This window comes from Phasianus colchicus, chromosome 1, assembly GCF_987193195.1.
Source record: "Phasianus colchicus chromosome 1, bPhaCol1.hap1.1, whole genome shotgun sequence".
Lineage (NCBI taxonomy): Eukaryota > Metazoa > Chordata > Aves > Galliformes > Phasianidae > Phasianus > Phasianus colchicus.
The window spans coordinates 154321056-154346680 of record NC_143436.1 but is presented as its reverse complement, the minus strand read 5'-3'; the positions used below and the strand labels follow the sequence as shown (position 1 = coordinate 154346680).

Genomic DNA, 25625 nt, shown 5'->3' with positions numbered 1-25625 from the left:
ACTTGAAATGTTCTATTTCTTGCAACATTTCCTAAAATACATTTTGGCCATTGATTGGTATTAAAAAAATCCGTGAGTAAGAGTTGGAGATGATAACAACATAATCTTGTCTGCCTTGATAGCAAATCACAACATTTTCAGAAATTAAAAATATCTTATACATATGGAAAACTAAAAGATGCATGCAGAGTCTATCAGTCACCATGCACTCCATAGAACAGATACCATGCCCAAAAACAGAAGAAACAAAAAGGACAGCCAACATTAGAAAGCCAGAAAAGATCAAGAGATCAGAAGAATAACAAGGATGCTTCACATAAAAGATTTTCTTGTAATTGTGCTATTGACACTATTTCTTCCCCAAATTTCTTCCCCACATATAAGATTCTTCTAGAGTTGGTAATGCAGACAGAAAAAGAAGGAAAAAAAAAAAATCAAAGCATATTATATATTACAAAAGCTGATATAAAATGATCTAAGCAGGCAATCAAAAGAGAGATGAAATTGTTTTAAAACTAATTAAAGCATGTCAACATATGCACACCCCAACCACGTTGTTCCTCTTACAAAGTAGCTTTAAGACAGGTCATGCTAAAAAGAGCAGACCAAGTAGAGAACAAAAACAGGGACACATTTCTTTTGCCCTGAACTCTCTTTATGGCAGAATGAACCTCACTTAGTCATCTCCAAAAGTAAGAAGAGATGCTACAGCAGATGTACCTGCATTAACTAATAAAGAAGAGCAAGAAGCGATATGTTAACATCTTACATCTTCTAATGCTACCGAAGAGGGAGAACATTATGAATCTCTTTCTAAGCTCATGAATTGCAAATCCCTATTCAGATCTGAAAAGGTCTCACAATGGCTGTTTCATCACACCTCCCTCCTTCCCTTCCCTCCTTCAAAGGCAAAGATACCTACTTTCTTACTGTGAAGTTCTTGTAATTTTCTGCATTGAGCCAGAAGCAGAAAAAACATCTAGGACATATCTACATTTTTGACAGCTGTCAATTTCTAATGGTCACAGAGCACTGTTAGGGTAACCTAAGCAAGGCATTCTCTTGCAGAAGAGAAGTAATAGGTAAAACAAAGTCAAAACAAGTTTCAGAACTCCACTGCAAAGGAAACTGTTGCTTCATAATCAATCCACTGAACAGCTCAGCAGCTAACCCAAAAGAGTCTGAACGGTAAGATACAGTGGAAAAACCTTTCATAGGATGAATTTACTCTTTGTAGAAAGGTGTTTCATAATAACTCTTACAAGAAGAGAAAAAAAGGAACTCCCACTCAAACTGAAACAAACTTCCAATTTCTAAAGTAGGTACACAGCATCCATGTAAAATGCTGTTCTTTGCAACAAATTTCGGTCAACAAGAATCAACAGAATAAGCCAAGAAGCAAAGATCAGTATGTTTAGGTGGAATGCTTAGCTTGGCTTGACACAAATTGAAATGACATCGGTACTTAAAATTAAACATTAACTTGTTGTTACATTTGTGTGCGTAACATAGCATCGTATTTTTGTAGTTAAGTTTATCATCAGCATTAACCGATAAACTGAAAGAGGAAAAAATGCAGTGGATGCTCCACTCATCATAGGTCAAGCCAATTCAGAATAGAAAAGATACATAACTAGGCACAGGAATCTCATTACTGCGTAAAACTTGCTGCCTCCAAATGCTGTCTCAAATGAATATTATCAATAATGGGGAAGTCCATGCCCTAAGGTGTTAAATAGGTCTGGAAACCAGCATTATTAACTTTACTACAACAGTAGTAAACTCCAGCAACATCAATAACTGTTCTGAAAATTGCTACCACTGGGCAAAATATATAACTCATAACTACTGTTCAGATGCCCCTCTCACATCTTACCTCTCTTTGTCCTTTCTGCACTGATTAATTTTTACAAGTACTGCAAATGGTAAGATCAAGTAAGACAGTAAATGTTTACAGAATCAGCTTTTAGGGAACTCACAAGTCCAAAAGCAGTTGTTTGGTGGTTTTATGCTTACGTTTTGCATTTTCAAAAAAATACCAAAATTTATTTGTTAAACAAATGCAGAAATGCATTTCAAAAAACAACTCAGGATCCTGAAGCATTTCTCATCATTTTTGTGACTGAAAAAAAGGATCTACCATATCAAAACAAAAAAATACACCTTCTGACCTAGTATGTTTACTTACCCTCAGTTAATCTGAGATTCTGTATATCATATTTCACAGAACTAATCTTTAACAAATGACTTCTGAAATAAACTGTATATTAACATAAAGGGTTTCATTATTTCTATAATTCTTTTGGAATTGAATGTGAGAGGAAGGCAATACAAGATATTCTCTTACCTTTTCAGTTGCTGGAGTAACTGGCTTTGACACAAAACCCAGTCTATCCTTCACAGATAATTTAGTCACATTCTAAGAAAACAACATAAAGTTATCCTTCAAATATGTTTACGAATACAATAATTTATGGTTTCCTGTATAATTTTGAATGTTAGGAATTTTGAAAAAACAGGTTTACTCAGTAAGGTAAGACTTCTGGACAACAACAAAATCACACCAAAGCTGCTGGAAAATGAATTTGCTAACAGAGCACCTACAGATGCCCTTCTAAGTACATTTCAGTCTCTGTGTTTTTATAAGCTGCTATCTGCAGGCATCATTTGCAGGAAATTGGGGTTTGAATTTAAATTTAAAAATTCAAATCTTTTGAAAAGAAAAAAATGCAGTATTCTTCCTTTTCAGAAGGAAAACTGAAGTAGTGGCATAGTGCTATTTACAATATTTCCATGAAAATTTAAAAGCTATTTCATATGTGAGTATCATATCAGATTCTGCCACAATTCGTATTGGTACAACAGCTTTCTTCATCCTTAAGGGTGATATACAGATATTGAAAATTCTTTCAGATGACCATCTGTCTCATGGGTTTAGTTTAACAGATAAGAAATTAAAGGATAGCTTTTAAGTTCTTAAGATAGAAAGTAACTTCAGTTTGAAACCTGAAAACTGCACTTTAACACAATAAAACATTTTTAGTCTTGTTTTTTAAACCATGGTACTTAATTTTTCAACATAATTTGGTTAAGAAAGCCAAATATCAGTGCACTTAGGAAGAACTGAGACATAGAAACATTGTTCAATCAAACTATATGCACTTATAAGCACTTGATGTCTATTTACACTGTATGAATAACTTCCATTGACAGACTTACTGGCATACATTTATACACTACGAACCTATTACAGAAGAAGAAATATGTGTGCCTAATCTTTTTTGTCTTAATAGATCTTACGTACCTGAGTGACTTCTGTATTGGCACTCTGTGCTTCTGTAGGTTCAATATTACTTGCAGGTACTGGACCTAATCGCTCCTTGACTGATTGTTTCACTACTGGTAAACTCGGTTGTTGAACTAAGGGTTGAATTACCTGTAACACCCCCCATCCCAAAAAGAGCACAAGGCAATATTAGTGACAAAAGACTACTACATATGCAGTCCAACAAATACACAAAATTCCTGCAACAGCATTTAGATTTACATTTTTTCCTACCAATCAATAGCTTTCCATCTGAGAGCAAATATAAACACATCAGGAGATTTGGAATGTTGTACTGACTGTAGTGAACACAGCTATAACAGTTACTTGGCACGTGCAGCTCACAGCAGAGTTTCCATTAATTGCATCTACTTAGACTATCTTAAGGTCCACATAAGAACTGAATAAAAATTGGCCTAAAGTGATTCTCCAATCTATTTTATCAGCCACCTATAGAAAGGCAAAACACAAACCTGTATCATAAAGATTCTCACTTTTTACACTAATACATCATTCTTTACCTTCTAAAAGGATGACCAGAAGACTAGTGGGACTGAGAAGATAGAACAGAACAGCTGAATATACTGACAGCTATCAACTTTTAATTTGACAAAAAATATTAGTTAAATAAGACAAAAACAAAACAAAACACCCTGATGCTTCTGACTAAGCTTTTCATCCTATTTATGGAAAAAAAAAACAAAACAAAAACAGAACTAGAAGAAATCATCCAGAGGTCACCTAATCCATTCCTTCACTCCGGAGCAACGTCAGCTACACGTGAAATAATTTAAGAGAACCTATACTAACTGTAGCTATGATATCAAATAATAATTTAAATAAAATAAAATTTAAATAATGTTCACCTCCCCCAAAAAAAGCTTACAAATTAAAAATATATATATTTATTCATTCAACGATACGATTTTTTTTTTTTCTTATTTTGGTGTACAAGAACATGAAAGTCCTACATTCCAAATTTTAATTCCCTGTTTTCACATTTTTTGTCACTGACCACATGCCTCCATCTTCCACACTAGACTGTGAATTGCAGTTTCTTGACACAGTACGTGACCAGACATCTGGAGGAACTCTGTCAAACCACCAAGATTTACATGTCAAAGAGGGCGCACTGGGAAACTAGTGACTTGACTAAAAACTCCTAAGAATACCTACAGCTGTATATTTGTGATTTTGCAAAAATGATACAAATATTTTATTTCAAGTAACATACCAGATATTTGGTTTTCAGTACATTTTACACTGTAAATTGGATGACATCAGCAAATAAGCCGATGGCAGTGACTTCTCAAGCTATCCTATTTGAGAGAGCCCGTCTGTACTCATGTAAATTATATACTGCACTGCCCTCTTCTGGCTGACTGTATGTAAGGAAAGCTTAGAAAATAATAATGTTGAGTTATAAAGCTTCAGATAAAGTAACAAATGTATTTATAAATGAGAGCTCAAACTCAAACCTAACGGATGTCACTGGGAGATAGTGAGGTGGGTCTTCACCCCATAAAAGTAGTTTTAGTATGCAACACATTTGTTACAAAATAAGGGGACAGAAGAAACTATTTTGTAAAATGCCCTTTAGTGGAATTGCTCTGGAAAATTGGATGATGATGACATATGCCATCAAGAAAAAGAAAAGAATTAAAACCTTAAAGCAGCAGTTGAAAAACTCCTGTAGTAAGTCACCTGTTTATTAAATAATTGTATATAACATCAATATTTCTTCTAGAAAGGTTGTGTCATTTTTTACTAAGTGTAGAACATACTTTTCCACATTGATAGCAAATACATTAAAGGTAGGATACAATTACAAGGGAACTGCTATGCTCTATGCTAACTCGTAAGATTCTCCATCCATGATCTGGGAGAATCCAAGCTGCCCCTTACGTTTCAGTGGAACCCCTAGGCATGTTAACGCATCCAACTTGGCTTGTAACAGGTTATGAATCAAAGCTCCATAGCAGTACTTAGATTAATATTCTTAAAAACTTGTCAGTGCTGTAACTAACACTTCACAACCACCAAGAAGTGCTCCATTATGTGAGTCAGTCCAAAAATGTAAAATACCCCTATCTGTTCCCACAAAATTAGCATAATTTTGCAAATTCCACTGTGAAAGCATTTCCTCTCTCTCTCTACATATATATAAAACGTATAGATATGTATTTAAAAATATAGACATATTTGGGTAAAATGAACTCTACTGCTACCTTCTATAGCTGTATGCAAGTTGAAGAGGAAAGGAAAACAGACTAGAAAGAGCAGCATCTTTAGGAAAAAAAATGGAGATTGTCTTCCAAGAAAATAAATCTAACTTTTACCATCTGTCTTAGACTCACCAGAAGAAAAAATAAAGAAAAGCCTACGTTAGTTAAAGTAAAAAATACATTATTCAGACATCAAGCCTCATTTACATAAGATATAGCTGTATTCTCCTTAAGTCAGACAAGGGTTTTCTTTCAGTACCTCCCAATCATACTCCTGAATGTTCTATCTGAATTCAAAGAAACAGTTGAAGACTGAATTTGGAAATGAATGACATCAAGTATTCCATATTTTAAAAGTATTTGGCTTACTTCTTCTACAAACATTTAAAAATAATGTTTAGAAGTAATTATTTTAAATAAAATTGTAGATAGAACAGACTTAGATCCTCTACCTTCTGTGCAGTAGTTTGGATTTGTGGTGCACTTCCTTCTCGATGCCAGTAAACTTTGATAAAACGATTATTTAATACTGCTTCTGTACTTGATATCGCTTTCTTGGCTTCCTCATGTGTGGCAAACTGAATAAGGGCACCTTCTGGATCACCTTGATATGCAACCTAAGAGTTAAAACAGAAGAACAAAAAATATACAGCATGCAGAATTTTTGTTTCTGTCACAATTACTACAGAATCATAGTTCCAGAGACTCCAGAGAAGTTTACAATTTAAATTCAATATGGGTCAGCAGATGAACATTTCCCATTCATGATTCATGGGGCCCTGGGCAGTCTGGTCTAGCATTAGGTGGAATGGTTGGTGGCCCTGCACGTGGCAGGGGGTTGGAGATTCATGATCCTTGAGGTCCCTTCCAACCCTGGCAATTCTGTGATTCTGTGATTCTGCTTGAAACTTCTGGTATCAAGAAGAAACCTTGAGATTACACTAACAAGCTTTAATACACGTAAGTAACAAATCTCAACAGTCAAACAGAATTTCTAAACGCAAATATGCGTAGCTGTTTGAAAGATGAGGAAGAATCACTGGAATTGAGATAACTGATGTGAACAAACACAGTGTCATAGTTAGTATCAGAACTAAAAGTTCAATTTAGTTTTCCTCCTTTGGATACAAACATATTATATCAGATACCTTCAAAGAATAAAATTACATCTTCAGGAAGATGAGCACAGATGGCAATCTCTGCCCCTCGACACCCTCTTTTTCACATCATCATACATCCATACTTATGGAAAAGGAAGAAATATTTTAAAAAAATTAAAATGTTTTACATAAATTACGTTAGAAGTCTTATCCGTAGGAGAAAACTAAACTTTGTAAACTAAACTTCGTTCAAACCTAAATAAGAACTGGAACATTTCACTTCTGCTTCATCAATGACAATTTCATTAAAACTGGGAGATTATGCTTAAGAAACGAGATAGAAAAATAAAAAGAGCAGTTTCAGAAGATTAGTTACAAAGTACTCGGCATTCTCCTTTTAGTAAGTGCTGCCAGCATTAAGCCAAAGCATATTTCTCTTCTGTTTATTGACTCCTACCTGCAAGTTGACCAAATTTCCAAATTTACTGAAGTGCTCATTAAGTTTGCTGATATTGTTAAGTTCTGGAGGAACTTTCCTCAATTCAAGTTTTGTGTTTTCATTTCCAAACTGTACTTTCTTCTGGAAACCTGGGCTATTTGTTCTGTTAAAATTTTGCCTGCAACAAATAAGAAACAAGCTAGAAAACCACAGTAAGCTACCAAATACAATGTAAAATTTTATATGCTTATACTGGATTGCATGTGTCACACAGACAGTCTGGCAGATGAATAAAATCAAATCCCATACGATTTTAGAAAAGCGTGGAAGGGTGCAGTACACAGGCCTCTATATCTGCATTTGTGCTCACTCATACTCTCACCATACCTCACCACAAAAAATCTCTAACGTAATTCATGATATTTTGATTGTGTCAGTAACTCCTAACTATCCCACAGTAACTCTCTCCAAATGCTAATGCTTCTCAATCATTCCCCCTGAATCTCTTCACCACCATCACAAATTCCTAATATTTCTAGGCTCTCCACAACCACAGCAATGTCTTAAAATCCCTTCCAACATTTTATCCCAGGTATATCTGGACAGTGAGCACCACATTCCACATTCTATGTCAGTTACATACCTGGCAACTCAATCCAAAATGGCAATGATAAAATTAAAAACTAAATCCAGGCATCTCTAGTAAGTATCATATGGCAAGGCTCTGTATCTTACGTCATTTCAGGTTTCAGTGAGCAAATTTAATCCAGAGCAAACCTAGCTATCTATGCAGTGTCTCTGAGAGACGACAGCCAATTACAGTCCTCTCTGTAATACGATTTATTTTAATACAGTCAGTTTACTCACACTTTAACTTGCTTGAAATTTATGTAATTTATATATATTTCAGAATGCAGAAAAGATCTCCACTGAACTGCAACTATTAAGCCAACCTTGTGTTAATGACCACTCACTTGTCAAACCAAGTCTTCTTTGTAGGAACTCCACCATCTCCTGCACCAATTGTTCTTTTCCTGGATTCAGCATCTACCACTATTCTCATACTGCTTTTATTAGGAGGTTTTTCTGTAAACAGATGAAAATGTTAATTTTTGTATTTTCTGTTTGCATTGAATTTGCACTGAAAAAACACAACTGATCCTTGTTCAAAAACTGCATCAAATCTTGGTTGCAGACTAATCTTCTTAATCTTAACTATCAACATCTAAAACATCTAATAGCTTTCATTTTGTCCAATTAACACCATACAAAAGAAAAACAAAAGAAGGGTGACAGAAAGCATCTGCCTCCATTCACAATGTCCCATACAGTATCTTGAGATTTGCACCATTTTTTGCTAATACCTCCATTCTTCTATTAGATGGCACACACAAAAAATGTTTACGATAGGAAACGTAGGATACTCCAGAACCCTGATAACTAGGAACAAGATAGTGGGGTAAGGGGGGAAGGAAGTGGCTCTTTCTGAAGAACAGGAATCATATAGGGGGAGGGGAAGTAGACATTTTATCTGCTAAAAAACACACAAACTAAGAATAAGAAAAATTCCCTGTTTAAACTTTTCTTACCTACAAAAGGTATTTTAAAAATGCAACATTTTCCAGTATTTGATTCTCTGAAAAGTTCTTCCATTTACATTAATGTAAATTGAATTACAAATCTAACTAAAGTATAGCTTTGAGAGCATACCTCTGGGTGGTAGATCCATATCACCTGATGTGAGTCCTATCAAATTTGGTCTTTGAGCATGTACTCTATGTCTATACATAGGTCTGGAAGTGTTTGTTATACTTGGAGCTTCTGGATTATAGCCATCTGTGTCATACGTTTCTGGTAACAAATAAATTGTCTAATTAAAATAAATTGTAGTAAAAAAAGGTTGCAAGTGTTATATTTCAAATAATTACAAGAAACAGTTAAAATGGAAAAGTCTGTTGTATAACTATTATCTTAAAAAACTATCATGATTATTATTATTACAATTAAAACAGTATTTCATAGTCAAGATTCAAATTTTACATGCATTTTTTTTTTAATTCTGTCTTGAATTAAATTAGAAAAAAAAGTGTTAAGTAACTGTCACAGTCTAAAAATGATACAATCATCTAAAACTATGAAATTATCTCTAAACACACTACAGTATGAATCAATGTTATTCTATTTAGCAAACCTTGTGGGCAAAGCCTCAGTACTACACCTGCTGTAAAAAGAGAGGGTGGAGCAGGAGGCGGCTGGTGATGAATACCCGTTGTAACAACAGTAGGAACTGAGCTAGTTGCTGAATTTGGGGGAGCATCCATGCCAGCAGGCTGCAGTGGGGGAAGAGGAGGGGGTGGTCCTGAGGAAAAGAAAAACAATGTGTTACTTATTATCCACTATACTTACTTTACGCTCTACTAACTCATATTGAAATTGATCTGAAATGTTCTTAAGACTATTAAAACAAAAACAAAAAAACCCACTAATTCCTATGAAACCACTTCCACTGGCAGAAGGCTCTTAATTCAGATCACAGACAAAAGCATTTCAATACTCAACATTCTTCCTTTTTTTCTTCTTCTTCTGTAAACCACAATCTAATTCCAAATCCAGTATTTACCTTCACCAACAGAATTTCTTTAAAGTTGCATAAAACTTCCTCAGAGAAACAAATTCTTTAGTATCATCATAATAATACTAAGCTTATTTATTTCTACAAAAGCTAATGTGACTCTTTAAAAGCTAACCAGTCAACACTGGCCTTCAAATTCATTATTGGTAAAACGCATTTTGGAAAAGGCCACAAAATCATATATCTGGACATCCCAGACAGATCTGTAAACATTAAGTGAGGCAGAACTGATCATCCCAGCAAGACAGTTACTCTCTATAGTAAGCAAAGTAAATAAATTCAGTTCTTAAGCAAAGATACTATTAACTGAAAATCAAGTTTAAGAAACAAGTAATATCAAATGCCAATTATTCTTGAGTAGTTTTACCAAGTGGAACATTTAAGTTAATTAGAAGGAAAAGAAAAAAGAGATAGGCACATAAAATTAACACATCACAGTTTTTAAACCATGTAAAGAATATGAACGCTAAATTGCTATTTAAAAAATGACAGCTAGGACACAAGTCTTTAAATAATTTTTAGTGCTTGAGTCAAAGCATTTTGTAATGAATGAGTAAATACACAGGAGAATTTTGTTTAGGTTCCAAATTCATGACAAATTATGTTTTTATTTGTAGGTGTTATTTTAGTTTTATTTTTAGGTAATTTTAGTACCACAAATGAAATGACCAGCAGCTGTTCGTTTCCAGGGTTTTCCCTTCTTCTCTAACAGTAGTCATTTTTATACAATTTCTCCAAGTAAACTCAAGAAGTTGAGTTTTGCTATGCCATGCCATGCTTTTGCATAAACACAACTGAAATATTAAGATTCACACTTTATATGCAAATTGTACAACTGGCACTGCAACAACTGTCATAAAAAACAACACTGAGATCATCGTACAGTTTTTTAAAAACATAACCAACATTCTTAAAACACCTTTTTGCACTGCACGTTTGTTTTTTTCCTAAACTACCTGTTACAGGTGGAAGGCTAGGTGGTAAGGGGCCTGGTGGTGGTACTGGAGGTCTAAGGTTAACAGGAGGAGGACTCAGAATTGGTGGAGGGGGAGGAAGTCCAGGAGGAGGTGGTCCTTCAACAACAGGGGGTTGTGCTGGAAAAGGCAGAATGCCAGGAAGATTCACATCTTCTACCACTACTGGATCGCTTCCATGATCAAAAGGGCACATATCTCCTCTCATACAGAAACCCTTTTCTGAAACATCAAAAACAAGAAGAATTTTTAGCATTCAAGAGCTTTATGTACAGCTTCAGGAAATGTTACAAACACAGAAATTGAAAAGTTAAAGAAAAATATTAATTCCACAGAGGGACACTACAAAATGTGAAACTGAAGACGGGAGGAGAAGCTGCAATAAGCTAGCCAGTAAAGATTAGAGGACAGCTATATCATAGCTTCCCAATGAAGTACTATTTGCTTCATACACAAAAAACTGGAAATAACAAGCTGCTATAAGATGATCTTTTAAAGATACAAAGTTTCAGTCACGCTTGGAGATGTTATTTTAGAGGTATATCCATCTGCACATTCTGAACCTTTCTCAAAATTCTGTAGAAGTATAGACCTCACCACAACACTCTGCAGCTGAGCTTGCATTAGAAGAAAACTTCAAAACAGCTACACTTTTACAACTATGCATTCCCATGAGCGAAAGCTGCAAAACGGAGACTACCTTTTTCTTAAAGAACAAAAAAACCAAAAAAACTCCTACATTACTATTTTAATCAATGTTCTAATATAAACTGACTTAGATCTCAGACTTGTGATATACAGGAGGAAAAAAAGTCTCAGAAAAATACATTGGAGGGAAATCATATTCTGTTAAGAGGTTGACTAGCTGGATTTAGCTAAGTCAGCACAAGTTGCAGTAGTCTCTTCCACTGATAAGACATGAAAAAAGACAGCCTAAGATCTAGGTAAGCACAAAAAAGTACTCAATTTTAAGAAATATCTAATCTGTAAATAACAGTTTAACATTGAGTCTTCTAGTAAATTAATCTGTCTTAGGATGGAATAAAATCAATAATTGATGACATCGGTGAGGTTCTAATTATGGCTAAAGCAATCAAGTATAATATTTGGTTTAAACAAAAGATAAAACTCCTCTAGTATTTATATAAAAATCAATACAATAGCCTTTATCCATATAAAATAAATCTAATAAATAAAAAGAAAACACAGAAGCACTAACAAAAATATCTAAAAGGTAAGTCCTTAAAGAGTGGGATAAATATGCATTCAAAAATTATTATAGAAAAAAAAAACGGTATTAAGGAAGAATGTGGAAAAAAAAATGACCTTTATCTTTCGAGAAGGGAGCCTGTTACAGCTGCAGCAAGTAATTAAAAAAACCTAGACTTACCATCATAATCTCTACAGCGTTTCTTTGGCAGTGGAGGTCTTCCATAGGAGTTGTGGTCCAGCTGCTCTTCATGGAATTCCGACCAGCTTTCAGTAGTGTTATTTCCATGATGAGCAGGAGCAATAACAGTAATAGTGCTGCTCAGTGTAGGGACAGGATAGTGGCCAGATGAAATATTTGTTACAGAAGAAACTGGAGTATAATTGTTTTCTAATGGATCTGTTCTATCCATATCATATTTTGGCTTTCCCAAGTCCCTTTCTGAAAAGAAGAGGAGAAAAAAAAGTTAATTGGATGACTGCGTACATTTTCACCAGAAACAGTAAAAGCATTAAGTTTATTTACTCAAAGTCAATAAATCTCAAAATATGAAAATAGTAACTGGAATGTTCTACTCATTGCCCAGAGCTGAGCCTCCACAATTACAGCTGTTCATAAATTGACGGAATAGAGTCCTGAGTAACATGTTCCCCTTTGTCTGCTTTGAGAACAGTTACTAGACTAGGACTAGATGTTTTTCAGGGGCCTCTTCCAGCCTCAACTATACCATGATTCTACATTCATTCTACATAATCGGGGGGGGAGGGGAAGGAATCTTAAAATTACATAGTCAACCACCAGGGTACACTATATCCATAATAAAACATAAAGTTTATTTAACTTCAAGCATAGTAAATCATCTGTAGCAATCCATATATTCTAAGAACTTCATTTGGAAAGCTATCCTCAATAAAGGGAAACAACAACAAAAAGTAATCACTACTTGAAAATATCATAAAAGTGATATATCTTTAATGTTTCAAGACACTCTATTACTGTTGTAGCTTCATGTTGTTAATATTCATTTTGTCTGCAACCAACTGCACGTGCTGAATCAATACAAAGTCTCGTCATGACTGGAGAAATAATAATACTTGACAGGTGTGGAAAACTCCTGGACATATATAGCAGCAGCATGATTTATTACTCTAAATACATACTAACTATTCTCTTCGTTTTCTAACGTTACCATCAACTAAGCAACAAACAAAAAGATGAAGACAGTAGAATCCTGTCATGATGTAAGCTAGCAGACTCAAACAACAGCACATTAAAGAAATATTAATAAAAACGTCCTAAAAGTGGCAGACAAGTATGGGTAAAGCAGGTATTTCCTTATGTTCTTAGAAACAGGAAAAATGGTTTTATTGTAGGATACTAACTGTAAGAAATTACAATTGTAGTAAAATATTCCTTAAAATAAGATTTAATCACATTGCAATATAGCTACAGAACTTATGAAATAAGCTGATTGAAAAATTTATGCTTGCTAATTTCAGGAGCTCTGCATTTCTGCTTGTGAGACCATGCTAGCAAAGCCCAATCACAAAGAGAAATAATAAATAGGAGATCTACATAATAATATTTCAACTTCTGTATTCTTTAAGTCAGGATAAAGAGATCATACAACTCCTAATGCAGTTTTTTAATTTATCAGTAACAACTATAAGGGAAAAGCATTCATTTCAGATGAAAAAGCTTTAAAAAGAAGCTTAATTTGAAGAGCAAAACTACTGTACTGAAAGAAGACTGAAGTCCTACAGCAATGTAAGTTAATGCACATATTTACTATAGTAATTTCAGCCTCTTTCCAAGACACCAAAGAGGGAACAACACAAAAACAGACCTGTACTCTGTTGTTTAACAAGCAATTTGCTGACAAACTGGTAGTTTCCACCAGTCCTACCTCTGTAGGTAAGTATTAATTTCTGCATATTCCAATATCAGATACTGAGTTTCCCTAGAACTTAAGAAAATGCAATTAACTTGGATTTTTCTGCCTTTTCTGCCTGTCTCACAACATTTAGAAGTGGCCAACACAATCAAAGGTAATAGAGAAGAACTGTGGGAAAGAAGGGAAAATAAGAACTGAGAACATAATCACATAAGCTTTATATCCACAGTAAACAAAGCTAGAAGTTAACAATAAAACAAGAGCATCAATAGAAATTTTAGTACATCTTGAACAGAGTGTTTTAGTCTAGTGTCTAAATTTTGTAAGCAGCATTCACCGTATTTTAGAGACCAACTGTTGGTACCTCTGCTTCGTGTTCTACTTCGGCTTCTGCTCCGGTCTCGATCCCTGTCCCGCAGTCTCTCTTTGCTCCAGCTCCTGCTTCGACTCCTGCTGTAGCTTCGACTTCTCCCTCTTCTTCTGTTATATCGATCCCTGTAGGAATCTCTTCTGGGAGGATTTCGGTCATAATCTCTCTTCCGAGAACGTTCATCTTTTTTCCTTTCATCGCGGCTTCTAAACATGTAATTTTGTCTATTGTTACTTAAAAAAATTAAAAATCTAAAAATACAGCAATGGTAAATGACATAAAAGGCAAAAAACTATAGTTCTTTTCTCATCAAAATCCTTTTATTTGGTTTATGCATCCTACTTTCATCATCCTGAACATTTTTAAATGTAAAATATTGATTTTGCCCCAAAATGCACCTTCTGCACACTGAAAATATCAAAAATATCAAATATCCTTGCCCAAGAGCTGGCAGGACTTGTAGAGAGGGCTTTAAACTAGATATGAAGGGGGTAGGGGATAAAACCAGGCCTGCTAGAGATGAGCCTGGGGGAGCGGCAATGGGATTAGGGATGAGGCGAGGGGCTCGGCTGAAGTGCATCTACACCAATGCACGCAGCATGGGCAACAAACAAGAAGAGTTGGAAGCCATGGTGCGGCAGGCAAACTATGACCTAGTCGCCATTACAGAAACATGGTGGGACTGCTCCCATGACTGGAGTGCTGCAATGGATGGCTACAAGCTCTTCAGGAAGGATAGGCAAGAAAGAAGGGGTGGTGGTGTGGCTCTGTATGTTAGGGAGTGTTTTGATGTTACTGAGCTTGTGGCTGGGGATGATAAGGTTGAATCCCTATGGGTAAAGATCAGGGGAAGGGCTGACAAGGCAGATGTATTGGTGGGTGTCTGCTATAGACCGCCGAACCAGGATGAGGAGACAGATGAGGTGTTCTATGAGCAGCTGGCAGAAGCTGCGAGGTCGCCAGCCCTTGTCCTCATGGGGGACTTCAACTTCCCTGACATATGCTGGGAATTCAACGCAGCGCAGAAGAAGCAGTCTAGGAGGTTTCTGGAGTGTATAGAGGATAACTTTCTGATGCAGCTGGTGAGAGAGCCTACGAGAGGAGCTGCCCCGCTAGACCTGCTGTTCACAAACAGAGAAGGTCTGGTGGAAGATGTGGAGGTTGGGGGCTGTCTTGGACAGAGTGACCATGAGATGGTAGAGTTCTCGATTCTTGGTGGAGCCAGGAGGAAGAACAGCAAAACTGTTACCTTGGACTTCCGGAGGGCGGACTTTGAACTGTTTAGAAGACTAGTAGGGGGAGTCCCCTGGGATTCAGTCTTAGAGGGTAAAGGGGTCCAAGACAACTGGTTGCTCTTCAAGAAGGTAGTCTTACAGGCGCAGGAGCGGGCTGTCCCCCTGAGCTGCAAAATGAGCCGGCGGGGAAGGAGACCGGCGTGGATGAATAAGCAACTATTCTTGAAGCTCCGGGAGAAAAAGAGAATCTACCTCCTGTGGAAGAAGGGACGGGCAACTCAGAAAGAATACAGAGAAGTTGTTAAGATATGCAGGGAGAAAATCAGAAAGGCGAAAGCCCAGCTCGAGCTCGACCTGGCCACTGGAATAAAAAGAAACAAGAAATCCTTTTACAAATATATCAACAGTAAGAGGAGGACTAAGGAGAATCTCCATTCTTTACTGGATGAAGCCGGGAATGTGACTACTGAGGATAAAGAAAAGGCAGAGGTCCTGAATGCCTTCTTTACGTCTGTCTTTAAAGGTCAGACCAGTTATCCTCAGGATATTCCACTTTTCGACCAGGTGGTCTCGGCTGGAGACCAGACTAAACCACCCATGATTCAGAAGGAAACGGTCAGAGACCTTCTACTCCAACTGGACTGTCACAAGTCCATGGAGGCCGGATGAGATTCACCCGAGAGTGCTGAGGGAACTGGCGGAGGTGATAGCCGAGCCGCTTTCCATCATCTATCAGCGCTCCTTGTTGACTGGTGAGGTACCAGAAGACTGGAGGCTTGCCAATGTGACTCCCATCTACAAGAAGGGCTGTAAGGAGGACCCGGGGAACTACAGGCCTGTTAGCCTGACCTCGGTGCCAGGGAAGGTTATGGAGCAGATTGTCTTGAGGGAAATCACGCGGCAAGTGCGGGACAACTGGAGCATCAGGTCTAGCCAGCATGGGTTCACGAAGGGTAGGTCCTGCTTGACCAACCTGATCTCCTTCTATGATCTAGTGACCCGCCTGGTGGATGAGGGAAAGGCTGTTGATGTAGTCTACCTAGACTTCAGCAAGGCCTTTGACACTGTCTCCCACAGTATTCTCCTGCAGAAGCTGGCAGCCCGTGGCTTGGACAGGTACACTCTTGGCTGGGTAAGGAACTGGCTGGAGGGTCGAGCCCAGAGAGTGGTGGTCAATGGAGCTAAATCCAGCTGGCGACCGGTCACGAGTGGTGTTCCCCAGGGGTCGGTGCTGGGGCCTGTCCTTTTCAATATTTTTATTGATGACCTGGATGAGGGCATTGAGTGCACCCTCAGTAAGTTTGCAGATGACACCAAGTTGGCTGGAAGTGTCGATCTGCCTGGGGGTAGCGAGGCCCTACAGAGAGATCTGGACAGGCTGGAGAGCTGGGCTGAAGCCAATGGGATGAGGTTTAATAAGACCAAATGCCGGGTCCTACACTTTGGCCACAGCAACCCCAAGCAACGCTACAGGCTTGGGGTGGAATGGCTTGAAGACTGTGTAGAGGAAATGGACCTGGGGGTGTTGGTTGACGCTCGGCTAAACATGAGCCAGCAGTGTGCCCGGGTGGCCAAGAAGGCCAATGGCATTCTGGCTTGTATCAGAAGCAGTGTGACCAGCAGGAGTAGGGAAGTAATTGTTCCCCTGTACTCAGCTCTGGTGAGGCCGCACCCTGAGTATTGTGTCCAGTTCTGGGCCCCTCACTGCAAGAAAGACATTGAGGCCCTGGAGCGCGTTCAAAGAAGGGCAACAAAGCTGGTGAGGGGTCTGGAGCACAGGCCTTATGAGGAGCGGCTGAGGGAGCTGGGATTGTTCAGTCTGGAGAAGAGGAGGCTCAGGGGAGACCTTATTGCTCTCTATAACTACCTGAAGGGAGGTTGTAGCGAGCTGGGGGTCGGCCTCTTCTCTCGTGTAACTGGTGATAGGACTAGAGGGAATGGTTTCAAGCTTCGCCAGGGAAGATTCAGGCTGGATATTAGGAAATACTACTTCTCTGAAAGGGTGGTCAGGCACTGGAATGGGCTGCCCAGGGAGGTGGTGGAGTCACCGACCCTGGAGGTGTTCAAAGAACGTTTGGATGTTGTGTTGAGGGATATGGTTTAATGAGAACCATTGGTGACAGGTGGATGGTTGGACTGGATGATCTTATAGGTCTTTTCCAACCTTAGTGATTCTGTGATTCTGTGATTCTGTGAAAAAGATCAACTGAAGGGAAAATTTCTTAATTAAAATTACAGCTATTCAGACTCAACAGTGAGCAGAGTAAGTGTTGTAATTTCAATTACAAATCTAACTTTAAAAATCCAAAAATGTCCAAAGTAAGTCGTAAGTAAGTAAGTAGTCATAAACTTACAAACAGTTGACACAGTTTCTTGTAACACATACTCTCAGTTTAAATATATTTGCATAGGAGTTGCAGAGGTTTTATTTTAGACTTAATAGGTGACTATATGTAAAGGAAATATTTGTAATGTCATAAAAATCCAAATCTATACAATTAAAGATACAATACAGGAGATTAAGAAAAAATTATTACCTGGTATCTCTGTAGCGCGAACTTGACTGAGGAGGGCTGTGATTTAGTCTTCTGGAGAACTTCTTTTCTCGCTCTTCCTCTTTAACAATCTGAATTTCAATTGTATACATTAGATCAAAGCATTAGAACACTATACGAAAGACTTCTACACAATCAAATAAAAACAAAAATCTCAAATACTGAGTCTGCAGCAACAGTTGAAATGGAACAAGATTTTTACTTCTAATACAATAATATAGTAAATTTCAAATTTCTGAGAATATTCAGAACACTGTTTGAGAGAAGATAAAGTAGCATAAGAAATGTTTATTATGCTGCACTGAAAATACGTCTACTTTTGATACAGGTGGAGAAATCCATATGGAGGTACAGTGAATGACCTGGGTGCACAGGAATGTTCCGTGAGTGGCATAATAATGTCTTTTCAGCAGGTTACCTTGTTGACATAACGGTTAAACACTCCAAACCAAACCTACACAACTGCTGATAAAGGGCTAACCTACTCTACTCTGGGTCACAGAACCATACAAACACCAGTGCCAGAACGTCTCCAGGATCAAGTAGCTGAAGGAATGAGGACTGTCATTTGGAATGGCAAATTAAAAGGGCAGCATTAATTAGAGCAGTCTCCTGAGCAAAGAACTATTGCAGGCTGTACCACACAATCTACATCACCCAGGAACTCTGTTTCCATTTCCACATTAAGAACCATTTTGATTTATTCAGGAAATTATATTACCTATGAGCTTATGTTCAGAAACACTGTGTTCAACATACGAGGCATGAACTGCCAGCCATTTTAAAGCTGCAGTGCAAATTCTGAGACTAAACTTGGGACTGTTAATAAACACACATGATGAAGCTGAACCAAAGCAATCAGAATGAAGAAAAAAGGAACATAGATAAAATAATGTCAGTGCTTACCTCTTCCTTTTTTGTCTCTTTCTCCTGGTGCTGAAAGAACTCTACTTTTAGGCTTCCTGATGATGGCTGTTCTGGTGGAGGTAGATAGCTTTTTGTATTCACAGCATCAAACAGTTTTTCCACAAATATCTGAGTTTCTAAAAGTAAATAATAAAAATAAATATTCAGTATTCAAAACTAACATTTGCTTTTAAAAACTAAAAACGTTCACGTAAAAGTTAAAACAATTACTTGCACTTAAAAAAAAAAAACTTCACTTCTATACCTCTTATTTTGAAAGGTCTTTTTACAAGGTCAAGAAACATGTCAATAATGACAATGTCTCATATAGGCATTCAACTGCAGTATTTTTGTTATCTTCTTATCAACCATCTAGAAGAACATTTTTTAATATATATAGAGATTCAGTGTTTCTAATTTAGGCAGTAATTCTTAACATCCTTAATTTTCCTCCAGGAATAAAAAAAGACAAAAAACACACATGTAAAAAACAAAAACAAAACAAAACAAAACCCTATAAATTGCACTATACACCTGTGGTTTTGTATTTTTTTTTTTTTTAATTATTCCTTCATGCACATTGAATTACATATTTCCAACTAACAAAGATGATGAAGAAATAAACACAGCATTCTACATTAAAAGTTTGTTTGAAATAAAATTTTTAAGGTTAAGAATCACAACAAACACCATACCTTTCTGAAGAAATACATCCAGCTGATCAACACACAATGCCTTCAGCTCCTTTTCACTTTTATCCTTCTTTACCAAAGCCAGAACATATTTAGCTAGGGCAGATGGATCTGCATCACATCTGCAAACAGATTAACAAAAACATACAGAAGAGATTAAATTATAAAACTGAATGTCTGAAACTGGTATCACCAATTTCATATAGAAGATCAAAATTTTTCCTTGTAGAGTAATTGAAAAATATCCAGGGGGTATTTTCTAAGAGTGAGTCCAGAGATGAAAGATCACTAAGCATCACATTTTGCTCCAGAGAAGTGATTCCCTAGAAATGAGATTTCCAAACAGTACTCCACAGATCATTTCAAAGCAAACTAGAATGAACTATTTAGGGTAAAACTGCTTCAACTGCCTAATAGTCCTGAAGAATAATAAAAGCTACAATAAGTACTTCCATAATTTCTCTATTATGAAATCAGTGAAGATAGATCTGTAGTACTGAGCAACTCTTAATGGTGTAAAGTTAGCCTACGTAATTAGAAATGAAAGCAGTAACACAGCAGAAGTGATGCTACTGAAATGAAAAGGAAGATTTACCATATGCACACTGATGATGTGCTGCAGACAGCAAGGAGTGATGATCAAAGTTAATACTACTACTTCAGTAATAGTTTTAAGAAACCAATGAGGAAAGACAATTGCACTGATGCTTCCTAACCGTACATTCTCTGTATCAAAAATAACTGTGAAATGAGTGAAATTAAAATATACTCAGGGAGTCGCAATGAATTTAAGTATTATATAAACACTGTTCCAGTGAATAAGACCACAATGACTGAAAAGAACAGCTACTCCCAACCTATTCTACATTAAAACAAATGAAATTTCAGCACTGAGGTTTAATTAAAAGTCTTACTGCTGATAACTTAAATGACACGTGTTTTAGGCCCTGAACACACATCCTCCACAATATCATACATATCACACCACACAATTCCTTTTCTCAAAGAAGCTATCTCAAGTGCCACATCCTCCACACAAACATATCCATTAAGCAAAGGAAGCAGATCTGCCAGCATCTGTCTTAAGTAGACCCTAAGGATACCCTGGGCTCAGAATAGTGCTCTCTAACGTTAGAGGTCAAAGCTTCAAACATAATTCAGTACCCTGCAGAAAGCAGGCAACAGCAGTATTTCATGCTGCAGAAGCAACGTGAGCTGTTAGGGGACACAGCACAATTTTCTGTATTAGCTTGCATTATTTATAGATATAGGAGATGGGAGTTTACAATCAGTTTCAACTCCAAAAGAATCCACACAGACAAAACCAGCAAAACACAAACTGCACAAATTGTACACTGTCAGTTGAGTAACAGGCTGCACAAAGACTGAAATATCTTCTAAATTTTTTTCTCCTGAGTATCACACCTGGTTTACCCTAGTTCAGATTTAATAACGTTTACCTACAACAAGAATGCTGCCCAAGCACCAAGTCACCTCGGAAACAGGAACATCACTTCATATATTGAGAATGGCAGAACTGCTCTTGTACTGCTAGCATGTGAGCACATCACCCACCCAGACCATCTGGAAGCCCAGATCTAACGGTTGTCTGTACACTGAGGTAGCTGGCAGGGAGGGTTCTCATCCAAGAGAGCCCCAGAGGGCCTAAATTCTACCACCTCTCAACTTCTGAATGCATGAATTTGAAAAAATTCTACGATTATCTGACTTGCATGTCACTACACAGAATTTGCATTCTTTTCCAAGCTTAGAACTGGATGATGCCTCAGAAAATTACAGTGCTATTTTCATTTTTTCTACCAACAGTCATAAAAGGAAAGTAATTTGGAGAGGAGGGGAAAATTTACACATGATAATCCTTTTTGTTGTTGTTGCTGTTTCTGTTCTTCACAAATATTAGATAAAATATAAGCTGAATTTTTATTTGAATTCTCACCATTTTTTGTAACACAAAGTTACAACATTAATGTGTCATGACATTAGTCATAACTACTCAGTGAACAACAGCAACAAAAAAGAGTTAGTCCAAAAAAGTAAAAAGCCACAAATGTCAGTTACTGCAGTTTATTAAATCACCAGCTGCTAGAGTAGTGACTATAAGACAGCTTCATATTCAGCTTAAAATAATTCCTTTTCCATAATAAGAACAGAAAATACAAACTCTTGTCTGGAAAGCCATCTAGATTCCAAAAGCTCTAACATTAACACACACTACATACATACAGTCAGTGCTTTTTTCTCCTCATCCCTCACGGTAACCTCAGAATGTCATTCCATGCACTGAACTAACTCCAAAACACTCTGAAGAAAATATCCCCAATAAAAATGTACAATAATTTCGAAAAGACAGAATCACCTTCTCCTGTGGCACTGTTTTATAATTTGTCATCCCATACGTGGTAATACCACGTATAAACAAAACATATGTACTAAGTTCTAACATTACTATTCAGTATATAAGCACTGAAATTCTCCTATACATAACCAGGAGAGCTTACCTGCTAATAAAGTAAAAATATGCATTTATTTTTGGTCATTAAAAAAAAATTTTTTTGAGAAATACTAGCACAGACCAATTACTTCATAATGCATTTTGTAGTAAATAAGATGGAGAAAATCTTTTCATAAATGAACAGCACGCTAATTATTTTAGATACATTTACAGTATGTGTACAGTAAGTTTACAGCAAGATCTTTCCTTGTCACTGGTTTTCAGAGGGTTTTTTTCCCAGAAGATGATGGAAAAATTATATTGTTAGCTACATGAATTGGTGGAACAGAGGAATAAGAGATCACAAAAAAACTTTTACTTTACAAAACTATGGATACAGTCTGATAATCTGTTTTCTAGCTATTACAGTTCTGGGGGAGGGTTGCTTTCACAAAAAGCAATTCCTTCGGACTTTCTCACTACCAAGAGAATTCTGAAATACTGTGTATAAATTCTCCATCCTCAGTTCTGTCAAAATCTGTCGGGTTGGATTATGGGAGGCCTGCTTGTATGCAGTATGTATATTCTCTAATTTAACTATCTTTTCTTACAGAATGGGAGTCTGTGTGTAAGTAAACATAATATACTTGTAGTATCTTTACTGTGCACACATGAATGTTTCATCCGTTTTGAGCTAGTTTCTTCAGCTTTCCTAAGCTCTTTGACTTGTATCTTACACTCTAATAGACAACAATGCTTTATTAAGCAATGCCTCTTTAACAAAAACAGGAAAGGCACCCATGCTGCAGCAGCTGAATATACTGTGCAGTATAAGGGATTCATCATACAGCCTTCTTGTACACTAAGAAGTTCAACATGAGGAAGGTCCCTATTTGACTGTTTAGAAAAAATACAAAAATGAGATTACTACCTACGAATTTCAAATAGTTTAAGCAGCCCTTCCAATTTTACAATAAATTTACACTTCAATTACAGCATTCACTGAGTATTACACATTTTCAATTGCTAAGCTTGAACCCTTAGCTTAACCTGAATATGGTGCAGGACATCAATGACTTCAGGAAAAATCAAATACATGCAGTAAAAGTCTGACAAGTTCAGATTCAACTTCATTCCTATGCTAACATTTGGTTACTAGAAAAACATTTATATGATTTTAAACAAGTAAAATAACATTTCTCAACTTTAAATCTTCTACCGATGTTCCTTTAAGTTTTCATAAGCCTCTGCTAAACACAACAATAATCACACAATTTTCTCATCTTATTATTTTTCTAAAATCACAGAATCACAGAATTGTAGGGGTTGGAAAGGACGTCCAGAGATCATCGAGTCCAACCTCCCTGCCAAAGCAGGTTCCCTACACCAGGTCACACAAGTAGGCGTCCAGGCGGGTCTTGAATATCTCCAGAGAAGGAGACTCCACAACCTCCCTGGGCAGCCTGTTCCAGTGCTCCGTCACCCTCACCGTAAAGAAGTTCTTGCGCACATTGGTGCGGAACTTCCTATGCTCCAGCTTCTGGCCGTTTCCCCTTGTCCTGTCTCCGCACACTGCTGAAAACAGTCTGGCCTCGCCACTCTGCCCCCCACACCTTAGATATTTCTAGACCTGGATCAGGTCCCCTCTCAGTCTTCTTTTCTCAAAGCTAAACAGACCCAGCTCACTCAGCCTTTCTTCACAGGGGAGATGCTCCAGGCCCTTCACCATCTTTGTGGCCCTCCGCTCGCTAAGAGATCCCTGTGTTTTTTGTACTGGGGAGCCCAGAACTGGACACAGTACTCCAGATGAGGCCTTACCAGGGCAGAGTAGAGGGGGAGGATCACCTCCCTCCACCTGCTGGCCACACTCTTTTTAATGAACCCCAGAATGCCATTGGCCTTTTTGCCCACATGGGCACACTGCTGGCTCATGGCCAACCTGTTGTCCACCAGGACACCCAGGTCCCTCTCTTACAGAGCTCCTCTCCAGCAGGTCATCCCCCAACCTGTACGGGTGCATGCAATTATTCTTTTCCAGATGCAAGACTCTACACTTGCTTTTGTTAAACCTCATCTGATTTCTTACTGCCCAGCTCTCCAGCCTGTCCAGGTCTCGCTGAATGGCAGCACAGCCTTCAAGTGTGTCAGCCAATCCTCCCAACTTCGCATCATCAGCAAACTTGCTGAGGGTGGCCACTATCCCCTCATCAAGGTCACTGATGAAGCTGTTGAACAAGAGCAGACCCAGCACCGACCCCTGAAAAACACTGCTGGTTACAGGTCTCCAACTGGACTCTGCACCACCAATGACAACCCTCCATGCTCTGCCAGTCAGCCAATTCTCAACCCACCTCACTGTTCACTCATCTATCCCACATTTCCTCAGCTTTATTATAAGGATGTCGTGGGAGACAGTATTAAATACCTTGTTGAAATCAAGGTATACTACATCCACTGCTCTTCCCCCATCCACCCAGCCAGTGACAACATCGTAGAAGGCTACCAGGTTGGTCAAGCACGACCTCCCCCTGGTGAACCCATGCTGACTACTCCTGATAACCTCCTTTTCTTCCAGTTGTCTGGAGATGGCATCCAGTACAAGCTGTTCCATCACTTTTCTAGGGACAGAGGTGAGGCTGACTGGCCTGTAGTGAGCAAGCAAAGTGCATTTGGTATAAGTAATCTGAGCCAACTGCCAGCGCAGGATGTACATCCAAGTGCCTGTTACAATTAAACAACGCAACACATTTTCTTACACCCACTTTCTATGTACATTAATTTGATCAGAAATGCTAAATGTTTTTACCCCTGGGAATACTTTTCTGCAGAGATTAATACATTAGTCAAACATACTGTGACTACTGCTCTGTGCTAGACAACAGAGATTGCTCTAGAAATCCTGCTTTAGTAAACACTACCTTGCATTCAGGCATATATAGACCACTACCTTGCATTCAGGCATATATAGACAAAAGCTCTTGCTAGAATTCTATGTGTTCTTCAAGGAATGATCTGGATACCTCTAACCATTGGAAAAAAGTTTCAGAAAGCAAGGTCATGTCTAATCAAACATTCTGCTGCACCGCAAAAGCAGGAGTTCACAGCTATTAAAAAAGTCAAGGAAAATTTCAAAATCCATTGTTCTGATCTCATTCAGTTTTGCTGAAATTATTCCAAAATACCATTTCAAATAAAGAAAAAGCAGCACAAGAAAACTAAACATGTAAAAGTTTAAGCCATAAAAAGATTTAAGCACTGAATATTCAAGAATGTGTAACTTGGCTGAAAAAGTTCCTTCTCTCTAGCCTTCTCTGCCCCCCCCCCCCCCCCCCATTTTAGCTTTAATTTAAAGCTGTAAACTTCAAATTAAGATTAAACTCAATTCTTTGCAATTCTTTAAGCAACATTCAACCTATCAGTTTTCAATACAAATTCAGTGAGTGTGACACGTGAAAGTTGTCTGTGGAGAAATTTTACTGGGGTAGCTAGCTAGCTGTACATAAACAAAACTTCTTATTAGCAAAGCTTATACTGACTTAGTATAAGACTACAGCAAAACAGCTAAAAGTAATTCAGCAAAGCAGATAAGCTAAATCAGCAAAACACCTTTGTACAT

At 37.6% G+C, this 25625-nt stretch overlaps 1 protein-coding gene across 5 annotated transcripts in view; it reads right to left on the bottom strand.

Moving 5' to 3' along the window:
* Positions 1-25625, bottom strand: part of RBM26 (RNA binding motif protein 26) — a 53101-nt gene that overhangs the window by 20000 nt on the left and 7476 nt on the right. For 2 of the 5 annotated variants that reach the window (XM_031610359.2, XM_031610619.2), the window contains exons 2-14: positions 19561-19679; positions 18866-19002; positions 17942-18030; positions 14137-14375; positions 12086-12346; positions 10678-10917; positions 9281-9448; positions 8800-8940; positions 8064-8175; positions 7108-7267; positions 6003-6167; positions 3305-3436; positions 2348-2419 (exon numbers count right to left, since the gene is read on the bottom strand). In XM_031610359.2, coding sequence (XP_031466219.1) covers positions 2348-2419; positions 3305-3436; positions 6003-6167; positions 7108-7267; positions 8064-8175; positions 8800-8940; positions 9281-9448; positions 10678-10917; positions 12086-12346; positions 14137-14375; positions 17942-18030; positions 18866-19002; positions 19561-19679 — 2035 coding nt within the window. The remainder of the gene's footprint in view (positions 1-2347; positions 2420-3304; positions 3437-6002; positions 6168-7107; positions 7268-8063; positions 8176-8799; positions 8941-9280; positions 9449-10677; positions 10918-12085; positions 12347-14136; positions 14376-17941; positions 18031-18865; positions 19003-19560; positions 19680-25625) is intronic. The other 3 variants (XM_031610489.2, XM_031610420.2, XM_031610561.2) reach the window with 3 other exon arrangements.